This window comes from Eleutherodactylus coqui, chromosome 10 (assembly GCF_035609145.1).
Source record: "Eleutherodactylus coqui strain aEleCoq1 chromosome 10, aEleCoq1.hap1, whole genome shotgun sequence".
NCBI lineage: Eukaryota > Metazoa > Chordata > Amphibia > Anura > Eleutherodactylidae > Eleutherodactylus > Eleutherodactylus coqui.
The window spans coordinates 135,339,294-135,355,511 of NC_089846.1; the positions used below are offsets into that span (position 1 = coordinate 135,339,294).

The window sequence follows — 16,218 nt, forward strand, 5'->3', positions numbered from 1 at the left end:
TGCTACGTATGTAAGAAAGTCCCAGTCAAAGCCGCCTCGCACATACCGTACATGGTAGTCTGTTGCTGGCCGCAGCTCTGTGAGTGTGCATGTTGGAACATCTCCTCTGAAAGGTAAAATGCAGAATTTACTGAACCTAAAGGCAGTGTATGCTCATATGTCTCACTTAAAGGGAACTTCCATCTGATAAAGGGATAGGACATATCATCAATTTATTATTGGTGGCGTTCAATCTTTCAGACCTCCACCAATCCCGTCCCCCCTTCAATGTTCTTCCATGCACCAGTGAATGGGCATGATGGCAGTTCCCTGCAGAGCCAGGTGAGCAGGAGCGCAGCTCTGCAGGGAAAACTTAGAGGTGGACGCAGCACTAAATCATCGTTGCGGCATCTTAATTCTCCGAATCAGTGGTTAGACCTGAACTAAACAAAAGCAACGTCCTTAGAAAGACCAATTGTTTGTCTGTTTTTGGCAAGTTCAAGTGTAAGTGCTTTCTAAAAACTTTTGACATGTCACAGGGACATGTCAAAAGTTTCGATCGCTGGGGATTCGGCTGCTGACACCCCCACGACCACTCGAACGAGCCAACTAAAGTGCTCCTCCGAGCACGGCCACTATTTGCTAGGCCCATAGACTTTCTATGAAGTCCATCTTCAGCTGACGAGCAGTCCCAGCACTCAGATGAGCGCTTCAGCTGGCTCATTTTAGCGATTGGTGGGGGTCTCAGCAGCTGGACCTCCAGTGAACAAACTTTTGACATGCCTTTATCAGATGTGAAAAAAAAAAAAAGTTTAAAAAAAAGTACATTTACACTTCAAGAAAATGAAAAGGAAACCTTTTTAACTACACAGAAGAGCAATGCCAGCCATTGTGGGAATGGTTAAAGTGAGGGTAGGCAATTAGTGGAGCCACAACATGAAGCACATGCAATATATACCATAGCTTCCCATAATTAACGATTCTCCAAGTCATTGGCAGGTTGAATTTCTACTCACGAGTAAGAAGGCTTAAACTTTCCGTTTTTGCCGCTGTTGGATACGGTCGCCTCATACATGAAGGCCCCTGGTAAATGGCTTGTGGGACTCTCATGGTTTTGGGAGCTGATCTGCACACTCCAGGACAACACAGCAGATCTGGCTTCCAAGTTGGAAACCTATATAAAAGGGTTAAATAGGATACATGAAGCCCGTCAAATGTCACTCATAGAAATCAGTCTACATCACTCTCCTTCATGGCGGCTCTACTGGATTTACACAAAGGCAAATAATCCATTACAAATAACTAACAGTAGTGAGACAGAACCAAAAAGACACAAAAAGGAGATTTTTCTCGTGTTTTGCTGCATTTCTTGGTATTTCTTTTTCCTTCGTCTTTAGATTGCTCCAAAAATTCAGGAATGGCCAGCTATATTATAAAGAGAAACCCCAAGGAGGCTGAAAGAGTCATTATTCAGGAAGCATCAGCCCCGGCATGCATTGTTAATGAAGTGATGTAATGTTATTTGAATGAACTATGTGTCCTTGAATACCCTCATAACACACAAAGAGGCACGGAGCCCTCCGACGGGGTCAGATTTCAGAGCAAACAGGGCTGTACCCTACAAAGAGGACTGTGCAACACAATAACCGTGTGGGCTCGTCCAGATGAAGCATCTCAGATCTGTGCAGAACGGCCCCGTTAGAGCCCCCTCCATGATGGCGGCTTCACACAGTTCTTTTGGGGGAAAATTGCAAGTGTTTGGGCAGTTTGTGAGCAAAAACTGCACAAAAAACTTTGTTTATTATACTTTTTTTAAGCCTATGTGTGAAGCCACCCTTACACGGTCCAATCATTGTTCAGGGTCTCACTGAATCGCGGGAATCTGAACAATGATCATTCAGGGTAATTGCCCGCACAACCTGAACCATGAACAAGAATTCTTTCTTTGGTCAGTTTCTGCAGGTATAAACACCAATTGGTGATGGGCCCGTGTAATCAGGTAGTGGTTCATCTAGGACTAGCGGCCCGTTTACTGTGAATGGAGAGCTTTCCAGGCGCTCCATTTACTAAGCGATCCTCTCGCCTACGTGAAAAGCACAGGAGCGATTATCGCTTGGATGACTATTGGGCATTGCAATTCCCAACAGTTGTCCCATATAAAAGGGCCCTAAGAGTAACATAAGGTAAAGTCCCGAGGTGCAAGCACCGAACCATGACCGACTCCTAGGGGGACGTCACATCGTGACATTTTCTTGGCTGACTGTTTTTGCAGGGTTGGTTTGCCATTGCCTTCCCCACTCATATTTACCCCCTAGCAAGCTGGATACTTATTTCCCTGACCTCAGAAGGATGAAAGGCTGAGTCAGCTACCCGAACCATGTGGGGATTGAGCCCACAACCTTCAGGTTGTGAGCGAGAGCTTAGGACTGCATTCTGTTGCCATAACACTCTGCGCAAAATTAATGTGGGTGGTGCTACCAAGATTGGTGCGTCTCAAATGATGGTGGCCTGTATTACTCCTATTAGGGGATAGTTAAAGGGGTTGTCTTAGAAAGGATATTTATCACTTACTTCTAGGTTAGGTGATAAATGTCTGATGTAGCGGGGGTCCCCACCAGTAATGATCCTTTAGCAGATGAATTCTTGGCTCGATGTAATATACACTGATCAACACGCATGTCGATCGGCACTGGCTTAACTTTTTTGTTTTTTAAACACTGACTTATGAAGATATAATAATACATGTTGTTAGCCATTTAGTCGTTCACGACCCTCGGCGACCCTAAGGGCGAGCTCCCTCCATGGTTTTCGGTTTTGGTTGATATCCATGCCAGTATCAGCAATAATACATATTATTTGTCCCCATTGGCTGGCATTACCGTCGTTCAGTGCGCCTTCTTACGCCGGCATAAACCAGCCAATCAAGTGTTGGCTTGTCTGCCGGCCGATCGTCAGTCCCTTCAGGGTTTGTTCACACAGGGCTTGTCTGCCGGCCGATCGTCAGTCCCTTCAGGGTTTGTTCACACAGGGCTTGTCTGCCGGCCGATCGTCAGTCCCTTCAGGGTTTGTTCACACAGGGCTTGTCTGCCGGCCGATCGTCAGTCCCTTCAGGGTTTGTTCACACGGGGCTTGTCTGCCGGCCGATCGTCAGTCCCTTCAGGGTTTGTTCACACGGGGCTTGTCTGCCGGCAGATCGTCAGTCCCTTCAGGGTTTGTTCACACGGGGCTTGTCTGCCGGCCGATCGTCAGTCCCTTCAGGGTTTGTTCACACAGGGCTTGTCTGCCGGCCGATCGTCAGTCCCTTCAGGGTTTGTTCACACAGGGCTTGTCTGCCGGCCGATCGTCAGCCCCTTCAGGGTTTGTTCACACGGGCTTGTCTGTCGGCCGATCGTCAGTCCCTTCAGGGTTTGTTCACACGGGGCTTGTCTGCCGGCCGATCGTCAGTCCCTTCAGGGTTTGTTCACACGGGGCTTGTCTGCCGGCCGATCGTCAGTCCCTTCAGGGTTTGTTCACACGGGGCTTGTCTGCCGGCCGATCGTCAGTCCCTTCAGGGTTTGTTCACACGGGGCTTGTCTGCCGGCCGATCGTCAGTCCCTTCAGGGTTCGGTCACACAGGGCTTGTCTGCCGGCCGATCGTCAGTCCCTTCAGGGTTTGTTCACACGGGGCTTGTCTGCCGGCCGATCGTCAGTCCCTTCAGGGTTTGTTCACACGGGGCTTGTCTGCCGGCCGATCGTCAGTCCCTTCAGGGTTTGTTCACACAGGGCTTGTCTGCCGGCCGATCGTCAGTCCCTTCAGGGTTTGTTCACACGGGGCTTGTCTGCCGGCCGATCGTCAGTCCCTTCAGGGTTTGTTCACACAGGGTTTGTCTGCCGGCCGATCGTCAGTCCCTTCAGGGTTTGTTCACACGGGGCTCGTCTGCCGGCCGATCGTCAGTCCCTTCAGGGTTTGTTCACACGGGGCTTGTCTGCCGGCCGATCGTCAGTCCCTTCAGGGTTTGTTCACACGGGGCTTGTCTGCCGGCCGATCGTCAGTCCCTTCAGGGTTTGTTCACACAGGGCTTGTCTGCCGGCCGATCGTCAGCCCCTTCAGGGTTTGTTCACACGGGCTTGTCTGTCGGCCGATCGTCAGTCCCTTCAGGGTTTGTTCACACGGGGCTTGTCTGCCGGCCGATCGTCAGTCCCTTCAGGGTTTGTTCACACGGGGCTTGTCTGCCGGCCGATCGTCAGTCCCTTCAGGGTTTGTTCACACGGGGCTTGTCTGCCGGCCGATCGTCAGTCCCTTCAGGGTTTGTTCACACGGGGCTTGTCTGCCGGCCGATCGTCAGTCCCTTCAGGGTTTGTTCACACGGGGCTTGTCTGCCGGCCGATCGTCAGTCCCTTCAGGGTTTGTTCACACGGGGCTTGTCTGCCGGCCGATCGTCAGTCCCTTCAGGGTTTGTTCACACAGGGCTTGTCTGCCGGCCGATCGTCAGTCCCTTCAGGGTTTGTTCACACGGGGCTTGTCTGCCGGCCGATCGTCAGTCCCTTCAGGGTTTGTTCACACGGGGCTTGTCTGCCGGCCGATCGTCAGTCCCTTCAGGGTTTGTTCACACGGGGCTCGTCTGCCGGCCGATCGTCAGTCCCTTCAGGGTTTGTTCACACGGGGCTCGTCTGCCGGCCGATCGTCAGTCCCTTCAGGGTTTGTTCACACGGGGCTTGTCTGCCGGCCGATCGTCAGTCCCTTCAGGGTTTGTTCACACGGGGCTTGTCTGCCGGCCGATCGTCAGTCCCTTCAGGGTTTGTTCACACGGGGCTTGTCTGCCGGCCGATCGTCAGTCCCTTCAGGGTTTGTTCACACAGGGCTTGTCTGCCGGCCGATCGTCAGTCCCTTCAGGGTTTGTTCACACAGGGCTTGTCTGCCGGCCGATCGTCAGTCCCTTCAGGGTTTGTTCACACAGGGCTTGTCTGCCGGCCGATCGTCAGTCCCTTCAGGGTTTGTTCACACGGGGCTTGTCTGCCGGCCGATCGTCAGTCCCTTCAGGGTTTGTTCACACGGGGCTTGTCCGCCGGCCGATCGTCAGTCCCTTCAGGGTTTGTTCACACAGGGCTTGTCTGCCGGCCGATCGTCAGTCCCTTCAGGGTTTATTCACACGGGGCTTGTCTGCCGGCCGATCGTCAGTCCCTTCAGGGTTTGTTCACACGGGGCTTGTCTGCCGGCCGATCGTCAGTCCCTTCAGGGTTTGTTCACACAGGGCTTGTCTGCCGGCCGATCGTCAGTCCCTTCAGGGTTTGTTCACACGGGGCTTGTCTGCCGGCCGATCGTCAGTCCCTTCAGGGTTTGTTCACACGGGGCTCGTCTGCCGGCCGATCGTCAGTCCCTTCAGGGTTTGTTCACACGGGGCAGATTAGTTTAATATTTTCCACATCATTTGGTGTAGTTTTCACCCCTCTTGGAAGAATCTGCACTGCAAATCCGCTGCTAAAACGGACACATACTACGGATTTAAATCCCACACATCAATTTCGGCACCGATTTAGGACGGATTTTCTTGCAGCATGCAGACAAGGTTTTGACAATCTCACCCACATCGCTGCTGCTGGAATTGCCCAGGATTCTCCATGCAGAAAATCCACCGTGTGAACATGGCCTAAAATGGCCTGATTGCCAGACGAACAAACGTTTTGAGCAATACTTGTCCCTGATATTTGGCCCATGTAAAGGGACTTTAAGACTTCCTCCAATCCATAATACCCCATTTAGACACAACGATTATCGCTCAAAAGACGGCTTTTGAGCGATAATCATTGTGGCTAGACGCGCAGCCTTCGTGCACGATTCGCTCATCGTTAACCTTCAGCAAGCTGAAAGACAATGATTAGTCTTATCAGGACCACGCGCTGAGTTCTCAGCAGGATACCACTGATACTATTGTTTTAGCTGGTATCCCACTCGAAGAACACAGGAGGAGTATGCAGAAGACAGCGCTCCAGCTGTGTTCTGCATCCCCCGCTCAGAGCGCTTAGCTGTATACCAGCTGAGCGCTCAGTGAACACAGCAAGAGTATGAAATAGACAGCGCTCCAGCTGTGTTCTGCAAAACCCACTCGGAGCGGTCCGCTGTATGCCAACCGAGCGCCCCGCTGGATGCCAACCGAGCGCCCCGCTGGATGCCAACCGAGCGCCCCGCTGGATGCCGAGCGCCCCGCTGGATACCAGGAGTTCTCGGAGCGTCTAAATGCACACAAAATGATTATCACTCAAAAGATTGCCTTTGAGCGAATCTTGAGCGATAAATCGGTGTCTAAATGGGCCTTAGGAGTCTAAACTCCCCACTGAGCACAATGATCATTGAGCGCCGTCATTGGCTGCTGCAGCTGGTCTGTAAACGGGCTCAGCATGCAGAGTGACATCACAGTGAGACTGGAGGCGGCTGCGGAGGACGAACGGGGGAGTAGGGAATAACGCTGATTTTTTATTTTAATGCATGAGGAACCTGATGAAAGGGGGTTTCCTTGACTCCAACATCCCCTTTAAGTTAACCCTTCACGCAGTGACCTGTGAGACACATGCTTCTAATTATACCGGAGGAACATTCTACTCTTTTAGAAATCCTTAGATGGTTCGAGTTACAGTAAGGTTTCCAAGAAAGCTGCCATTCTCCCAGATTATGAGATACTTACAACCGGTTTGGCCATGCTGGGGTTTAAATCTTGTAGCTTTTTCGGTTCCACATCTCCATCTAACAAAGGCAAAAGAATTAAAATGTTAGAACCCTCTGCAGGCGCAGCAGGTCCACCGGCCAGAACTGTTCTGTGGGGTTATTTTTATCTAAGGCTTTCAAGAACCCGCCAACTGCTATTGATTTAACAGTCAGGGGACGGGCAAGGCGCACAGATGTTATTCTCTAATCTGTGGGGAAGGAGGATTTGCATACGCAGTCAATGCACTTCACCACCTCGGAGAACAGCAATGATGCAAGCCCCGAGTATTGCACAACACAAGTCATTCTTCATCCAGACAATCCTACTCCACACTTCCTCCTTGGGCCGCGGTGACGGTTGGGCCGCCGTCCTGTTGCAGATCCTGGATTAGTGTTGCCAAGTGTTGTGCATTTCCATGGAAGTGTGTTAAAAGGTCATTCACTACATATGGAAGTTTACAGGACACAAACAAGTAGAAAAGGATGTTTATATGCAAAAAAGGAGCAGCACCTATGAAAAATCTTCATTTCCAGCTTGGGTTTGGAAAAGCTAAGCAAAAGTAGAATATGGCTGATAGGACCGCGCTTATAGGAGTTATCAACTCAGTTTCCTAGAAAGCTTTTAAAGGGCTTGTCCCATCAGGAAAAAGCTTGTTATATGAGGATGTCATAACACGGTCCGCTGTTCAGAATCCCACGCACAATTTAGGGTCCTTTTACACGGAACGATTACCATGCAAACCCCCCCCCAAAAAAACGCTGAATCATGCACAGGGCCATCTAAAAAGTATCATACTGGGTGCGCACACCAACCTCTCGGGGACACCGTGCAGGAACAGGGCACCCGATGAGTATGAAACAGCTCCTAGACATATCTTATGGGGCTCAAAGGTGATGACAGGTTCCCTTTATACAGAAAAGGGTTCTTTACTGTAAGAGCAGTGAGAATGTGGAACTCTCTGCCTGAGGAAGTGGTGATGGCAAAATCCATAGAGGAGTTTAAAAGGGGACTTGATGTCTTTCTAGAGAGGAAGGATATTACAGGATATAAATTTTAGGTGACCAGCGGGTTGTTGATCCGGGTATACAGACAGGTAGGAACTATTCGAGGTTGATCCAGGGAATAGTCTGACTGCCATTATGGAGTCGGGAAGGAATTTTTTTCCCTGAAAGGGCTAATTGGCTGCTGCCTTTTGGGGTTTTTAGCCTTCCTCTGGATCAACAAGGGGGTTAAACAGGCTGAACTAGATGGACATTGTCTTCATTCGGCCTTACATACTATGTTACACAAGGGTTAGAATTTGGGACCCAAGAGCTGGCCTCAAGGCCCTCCTCCCGCTGGAGGGATGGTGTCTGCATACTTGTCCACAAGGATGTTCGTACTCCTATGAACACATCCCAGATCCAAGGATGGTGGATTTACATCTTAATCTCACATCTGCTTGTAATCTAATGAAAAATAAATTGGCCATTCCAAGAATATTTCTAATTTGATGTCAACTAAAGCAATCTGTTCCCATCTTCCTACATCACTGTTAAAGGGCCACTCTGGGTTCAGGATGAAATTCTGTCTCTGGCCTGGACAGGGTGGGTGCAGTTGTTTTCCTCTGCTGTCTCTGATTCACTAGCTCCAAGTCCCATTTTTCGGCCGTCCAAGAGAGCAGACAATCTTTAATTTACTAATCCCCACAGTGTATTGGTAGTGTTAGACTACCAATGCACTATTATACCTTCTCTGACTGGCCGGAGCTGCTCATGTGATCAACAATGTCCAATCAGAGAGCAGTGCAGAGTGTGCATTAGGCAATTAGAAAATTGCTGCAGCCACCCTTGACAACTGAAATCAGGGCCAGGAGCTGGTGGATTGGAGAGACAGCAGAGAAGAACAACTGTAGGTAATGTATCCCAAAACTGTATGTTGGATAGAAGTTTGTCCGAAAAACAGAAAATGACTTTAATGTATGTTCATCCCCTCATTAGCAAAACCATGGGGGCCGGTGTAAAAGGCAGGAGAGCAGCAATGGAGGATCTGCGATGTGGCAGTAGTCCAAGTAACAGTACTTCTAGAAGCCACAACTGTAGTCCTACATTAAGTGTTATGCAGGAGGTCACCTTTGCACTTGAGCAAGTGATGAAGAAGCATCAACACCACAAAGGAAGGAAATTCTGCCGCCTCATGAAGATCCGGAATCTTCCATGAAGGTTTATACAATCTATGCTTCAGCTTAGAGGATACAATGTTCCCATCAGTCACAAGGCAGCAGTGACAAGACCGGTGGTGACATAACGTACCTCCAGACTCATTCTCTGCCGGTGGACTGCCCCGGATTCGAGGTGCTTGCTTCAGTTTAATCGGCCCTCCTGTAAGGTGCTGAGCCTTGCAGTATCCGTTCTGCACGTGTGAATTGGCCGCGGTGTGTGCTTTGTGGGGGGAGGAGGGCGGGCTGTGCAGTTTGTTGTTGTTGTGGGCGCTGATTTGACGGTCTTTTAATTTTTTCCGGAGTTGTTCTTGCACCTTCATGCTTCGCTCGTCTCTCTGAGGGAAGTTCATCCTCCCGTGTGACCGCAGCTCTATAGTTGGAAGAAGGCGCACAATCAGACCAAAACAATAAAAGACAGAAAACTGTACAATAAAATGCGTTTATGGTGCAAAATAAACAAATCGCTCTAATGATGCCGTCTTTACAGCGATAAAAGGATGAGTTTGTTACTTTATTTAGGATCCAAGATCTCGTGGTCCTTCTAGATGAGCCGATTCTCATGGTGACGTCACCGCTCACCTGTTCGCACTCGATGGCCGGTCCCTCCAGATCCGGCATCATTTGGGGGATTATTACGTTACTGCGAAGCGCAGCTTCCTATTTTACAATTCTGATACAAATCCGCCGGACTAAAGAACCCGAAAGGAGACGTCTAGGAGCTTCACTTATGTACGAGTACAGCTGCTGTCCCAATGCACAACCACAGTAGGTGAGCAGATACACTACTGCTCTATGGCATCAGCCACTTTTGATACTACACAGGGCTACAAGAGGCTTTTTTATTCTTATTAGAGTTAGAAGATCTGTTAGGATGGCCTGAATTCAGAGACCCTGAAGATACAGGCAACAAAGGGGTTTTCCAGGACCATTAATATTGATGGCCTATCTTTAGGCTAGATTATCAGAACAGTGGGGACCAACTCCCAGCATCTAGCCATCAGCTGTTTGAAGAGGTTGCCAGCACTGAGGGCCTCTTCTTACACGATCACATCATGTCCATCAGTCATGTGGCCGTTATGCAGCTCGATCTCATTCACCTGAATGAGAGTGAGTTGCAATACCAGGCGCCACCAGTAACAACGTACAGCGCTGTATATGGTATGCAAAGAAGAGGCTGCAGTGCTCACACTTCAAACAGCTCATCAATCGGAGTACCAAGAGTCAAACTCCCACCAATCTGATATTCACGGCATACAATAAAGACATGTAATCAATATTTAAGTTCAGGAAAACCCCTTTAAGGGCCATTTTATACATAGAATTAATTCCATACTAATTCAGTGTTACATTCTTTACCATAGAACAGAGCTACTGGACAGTCACAGTTCTGCTGGTTGTTGTTGGAAACAGTCAGCAAACTGTCAACAGATAAAATCCCATAATCCAGTGGGGCAGTTGCAGATTTCTGTACAGTGCCTGGTGTCTATACTTCTAGTATATATCTATACTACTTCTCACTAGAGCCAGGTCTGAGCACACACTGAACCAGCAGAGAATGCTGGGAGATTTCAGCTCCTCTACCTGCAGAATTGGGCGAGTTTAATATAAATAATCCATATATTTACAAAGTTACTCAACTGTTTGTCTAGAATATAGGTAAACTATGAACATGAACCTTAAAGGGAACCTGCCAGCTCAAGTATGCTGTCCAAACAGCCGGCATTATGGCCTAGAGCAGGAGGAGCTGAGCAGGTTGTATATAGTTTTATGAGAAAAATAGATATATTTTTAACTTTTATTCTAGTAAATGATATTTCTGCACTTAATTAGTCCAGTGGGCGGTCCTATGAGTGATTAACAGCTCTCTGGGAAGGACTGTGCATACAAAGCTGTCAATCACTAATAGAGCTGCCCACTGGACCTCTAGGCCCAGAATCAGCAGAGGTTTAAATGGGGGCTTCATAATGGACTTCTCAGCCAAGCTGTCTGTAGGACTGATAAGAAATGCAGAGAGCAGTAACCTTATTAGAGCCGTACCTTGTTCCTGGAAAATATGTGGAGGGGGTGGGGGGTGCTGGTGTATAAACTGAGGAGGCAGCTCTCCTGTGCCAGGCACTGGTGGGTACACGTGATGAGGAGGGTGAGGGAGTAGAGCGGGGTGATGGTGCATAAAATGGGTTACGTGAGGTGGTGGGGGGTGCATTGATGGATGGAACTCTGTCGAATGTGGTAAGACCAAAACTTTGCGCACTCCATTCTCTTCCACAACCTGTAACAATAAAGACATAAAATCAAGTTAGCGCTTCAATGTCCCGACACGTTAGCTCCTGTGGAGCAGCTGGAAAACACACCACTAAGGGGTTATCGCATCCCAAACATGGATGGCATAGTGACTACATACACCAATACCCGACTGGAGTGGGAGTCTAGTCATTGGGAACAAGGCCCATCCAAACTTATAACAAAGGGGCGCAGTCCCGTTATTGTAGGTATCAGTGTGCAGATGAAGGAAGGGGGACAAGTCTTACAGATCAGCCACTGATGGCACATCTCTTTGCTTATGGTGCGAAAACCCTGTAAAGTAAACACCCCACCTACATCTTCTGTACAGAGCTTTCATTAAAAGTGGTATTCCCATCTAAGACAATCATGGCGGACAACAGTTCAATGCCGCAGTCACCAGTGGCTAGGAGTATAGAAACAGCCAATTCAGGTATTTCCGTAATCCCGACCACCGGTGGCTGCCCACGTGACCCCGGGTCAATGGATCTGAGTTCTGGAGATAGGTGTGGGCCCCAGAGATAGAGCCTGCGTCTATCACATGATACGGCATGTTTTATGTGAATACACCTTCCATGTTGAGGTACATGTATGTAATCATGGTAATTTTGAACATGTTACTACACTCCAAGTTGGCTTACCTTTTGATCCGGACCATATAATGGAATGAATTGCCCATGTAATAAATCTATATTATAGGCACATGCAGCATTTACTAATTTTCCAGTCAGATACTTGACAAAACAGGAAACACGCAAACTACAAGTTCTCTATAAGAAGCAAACTATGAAGTGGATTCCGAGAGGAGGAGGAATGCACATATACAATGTATACGGGACTGCGGCCATTAGAGCAGCCCAGATCTGCTTTCTCCACATTTGGAAGTTAACTGAATCTCATCCCGGCGCTCAATTATCTTCCAACCAGAAGGATGACAAACAAGGACTTGATTTATGCCAAAAGCCTAATTAAAGTTCCTGTCAGAGGAGATAAAAGCCCAGGCTGCAGCCAGTGACCAGAATATGTATCACAAAGCGGCAAGAATGACAAAGTTACTGGCCTTTACACAGCGGCCCCCCACAGTCTAGAATAGTTGGGGCAGCGTAATGACAATCTGGTATAAGGAAGAACTTTTTATTTAGAAGACCATCAAAAGCCTCTATCAGGGGCCCCAGGCTTAGGAGTCCATGGCTTATATAAAAGGGCAATACTGGAAAGCATCATATAGAAACACTTTAGTTTGTGGCATTTTTGTGGCTTTTTTCCCTTTCCACTTCCATGATGCATGCTCTGGGTATTACGGTTTTCCCTAGGTTTCTCTACAGGAACGCGAGCACAATAAATACATAAAGCAAAAATGCTTATAAAACTGCTATTAAAACTACGTTTAAAGACAAACAAAAAAAACCTTTACATGCAATTTTTTTTCGTGTAGTTTAAAACACCAGGTAAAAAAATACTAGGTGAAGGAGACCCATCGGTCATGGCGAAGGAGTTAAATATGGACGTGGCCTATTATATATATATTTTTATAGGTCATCACTTGCTGATCTGTGGGGCCCCCACCAATACCCACAATGAAAGAGCAGCATGGCCAAACCAGAGTTGTGTGTATATACTGGAGAGGGGTTACAAGAGGCCTCGATACTCCTCTAGTAAGACACATCCCCTGCAGTAGATGGTTTGCGGTGGCCTGTTGTCACATTGGAGTTGGCTACTAACTTTTTTTCTCCAATACAAGTCAACAGGCATGAACACTGCAGGATAATGGGTTGAGAACCAGATCTTTTCATCAACCCTCCAAACCCCGCATGCAACTATAATAGTATGTTCACACAATGTAAATGCTGCAGTGGAATGTACAATACAAGCAAGGTGGGTGAGATTTCAAGGAATCACATCTATGTGCTGCATAAAAAATCCGCTGTCTAAATTGACCTGCGGTACGGACTTTAAATCCACGGCATGTCAATTTAGGTCATGGATTGGCCACAGATATGTTGCAGATTTTCCTCATAGAGTTCAATGGGTAAGTATATTTACAAAACTCAACGGTCGTGGATTTTGCTGTGGATTGCCCATAGCTAAATCCTCAAAGAGCGAACCATTTCCTGCCCCTCTCCCTGCCGGTGTCTGCAGCCTGGCCTCCAGTGATGACATTCCGTATAGACACACCCGCTGTAGCGGTTACAGCGGTTTCATCGTTACTGCTGGAGGTCAGGAGTGATTGGTTGGGGAACAGACAAGAGTTTCTGCAGAGGATGAAGGAGGAAAGTATCCATTCTTCTTGTGATTCTGATCTACAGTGGCCAATCGGCAGCAGAACAGCGCTGATCCACCTCTGCCGATTTCTTATTGAAAATCCAGCTAAATTTTCCGCACCCAATCCCCCCCCCCCCCCCCCGTGTGACACAAACTGGAAAATTAAAAATACGATAAAAATGAAAACTGAATTATACCTGAGACACATAACCAGGCGGCACAAATATCGGAGGCATGGACCCATTTGGCGACATCATGGGAACGTGTGCTGGACCTACATGGGGGAGCAAAATACAAAAAGGTTACAATAAAGTTGCTGTGCGCCCTGGAAGTTTATTATGGAGGTCTACAATTCACAAATCTGTCACCGCAACTACACAATGGAAGGAAATAAGGAGCTCATGTTCAGCACTAATGCCCTTCTTGCACCTCTCTGTGCCCGGGTACAAGAAGAGCTCCAGACTGCGAGGAATCTTTGCAATTAGAAATGGAAAATCCCTTCGTCTCGCTGACGAAAAAAATGATGTTTTATAGTGACAAATAAAGTTCTCCACATACGGATTTATGCAGAAACCCAGCAGCGGTTAGCGGACACCGCTATATACCTCTGTATCCGACTGCTGATATCTGAGCCTCATCTTCCAGGAAGCTCTAATATATCAAGTCCTGCGGTCGGTCTATAGATGACGTCTCAGCTCAGTGCACAAGAGGGAAAACCTCAAGACGGAATGGAGAGCGTGACGAGCTGCTACCCCGCTTACCTGGGATACACTGAAAGTGGCCATCTTCTGTGCGGATGGTGAAGGTCTCCCCCGGGTTCACTTGCACCACAATCACCTGCAAATACAGAGGCTGTTTGGAAGAGTTCAGGTTTTTACCAGAGTCAATATTATATGTGACTTATTACTTATATCTGCCCAAATACTTAAAGGGCTTTCTGGGACTTTAGAAAAAAAAACACTCAATTGCTTAAAGCTGTGTAAAATAAGATAAAAATGCATACTCACCTTCTTCAGAGGCTCCCGATCCAGCATGAGCCCTGCTGCTTCCCCCTCAGAACCTGGAAGTAGCAAGCTGGCAGTCACACGCTATTGGTTGTACATATGACCAATCAGCCAACCACAGATCTCAGGGGTGATTGCTCCATGGTTGCTGAAGCCTGTGATTGGCTGAAAAGTCTTGTGTACAAGGTATGGTGGTCAACAGGGCTCAGGTACCGGACGGGGAGCCTCTGCAGAAAGTATTTATTTTTACGTTGTTTTTACACAATTTTAAGCCTGGGAAATTTCAAAAGCTTCCAAAAAACCCCAATTAAAAGAGGTTTTATCCCCCATACAAAGAAATATCTGATTAGTCAGGGTTCGAATGTTAGAACCCCCAGTTATAAGAACAGGGGTCCCATGTATCCCCCTATGTGAATAGAAAAGTGGTCACAGATGTACATTGAGGCTTCAAGAATCTCTGAGGAACTGCCGGAGAAAGCTGATGCTCCAGCCATATGGAAAGGCTCGGGACCCCTGTTGTTAGGGTCTGATTGCTGAAACACCCACAACAATCAAACACTTAACACCTATCCTGTGGACAGTTGATAAGTTGCTATGGAGGGACAGCCCCTTTAAAAAGGTTTACAGGATTAGACAAACATGGCTGCTTTATACCAGAAGCGCCTCCCCGCGATCATGGGATGTATCGAATATTGCACTTTAGCTCAATTAATGGCAATGGGGCAAAGCTGTAATACCACATCCAACCTGTGGACAGGAGTGGCACTGTTTTAAAGCAGTAGCCAAGTCGTTCCAGCACAGTATAACCTCTTTAAGATTTCTTGCAAGAACATCTCAGAAGAGGAGCTAAAGTGAGGTGCAAGCACCTAGGATTCTAGTATTTACAGCCCACGCTCACATAGCTGTGCCCTATTATAACAGTACTGCAGAGTGTTGCAGTTATATTACATTCCAGCTTAAGGAATCCGGTACATAAAGATATATCGGCCACTGATCTTCCTGTAACACTTTTGTGCATTGCCAAGAAAACATCCGAATCATTCAAAGTAATTTCAAAGATCAAAGTAGTGACCAAGCACCCAGTGACGGATAAGCTGCAGCACCGGTATCATGGTCTGATAGTTTTATTAAAAGAATGTAACCCAGGAGCTCACAAGACAGCGCACCGCCCCGCGCCTCAACGTATCTACTTGTGACTGCCAGTAACCCAAGAGCTCACCGCCCCGCGCCTCAACGTATCTACTTGTGACTGTCGGTAAACCAAGAGCTCACCGCCCCGTGCCTCAGCGTATCTACGTGTGACTGTCGGTAACCCAACAGCGCACCGCCCTGTGCCTCAACGTATCTACTTGTGACTGTCGGTAAACCAAGAGCTTACCACTTCGTGCCTCAATGTATCTACTTGTGACTGCCAGTAACCCAAGAGCTCACCGCCCAGCGCCTCAACGTATCTACTTGTGACTGTCGGTAACGCAACAGCGCACCGCCCCGTGCCTCAACGTATCTACTTGTGACTGTCGGTAAACCAAGTGCTCACCGCCCTGTGCCTCAGCGTATTTACGTGCGACTGTCGGTAACCCAAGAGCTCACCGCCCTGTGCCTCAATGTATCTATGTGTGACTGTCGGTAATCCAAGAGCTCATCGCCCCGTCCCTCAACGTATCTACGTGTGACTGTTGGTAAACCAAGAGCTTACCACTTCGTGCCTCAATGTATCTACTTGTGACTGTTGGTAAACCAAGAGCTCACTGCCCCGTGCCTCAACGTATCTACGTGTGACTGTCGGTAACCCAACAGCGCACTGCCCTGGGCC

General features: G+C 48.1%; 1 protein-coding gene across 2 annotated transcripts in view; it reads right to left on the reverse strand.

Moving 5' to 3' along the window:
• LOC136580946 (fibronectin type-III domain-containing protein 3A-like) overlaps nt 1-16,218 on the reverse strand; it is a 106,752-nt gene that overhangs the window by 26,890 nt on the left and 63,644 nt on the right. The window contains exons 3-9 of one of the 2 annotated variants that reach the window (XM_066581885.1): nt 14,163-14,238; nt 13,599-13,675; nt 10,897-11,128; nt 8,951-9,229; nt 6,639-6,697; nt 996-1,153; nt 47-106 (exon numbers count right to left, since the gene is read on the reverse strand). In XM_066581885.1, the coding sequence (XP_066437982.1) occupies nt 47-106; nt 996-1,153; nt 6,639-6,697; nt 8,951-9,229; nt 10,897-11,128; nt 13,599-13,675; nt 14,163-14,238 (941 nt within the window). Of the gene's footprint in view, nt 1-46; nt 107-995; nt 1,154-6,638; nt 6,698-8,950; nt 9,230-10,896; nt 11,129-13,598; nt 13,676-14,162; nt 14,254-16,218 lie in introns of both variants that reach the window. The other variant, XM_066581884.1, reaches the window with a different exon arrangement.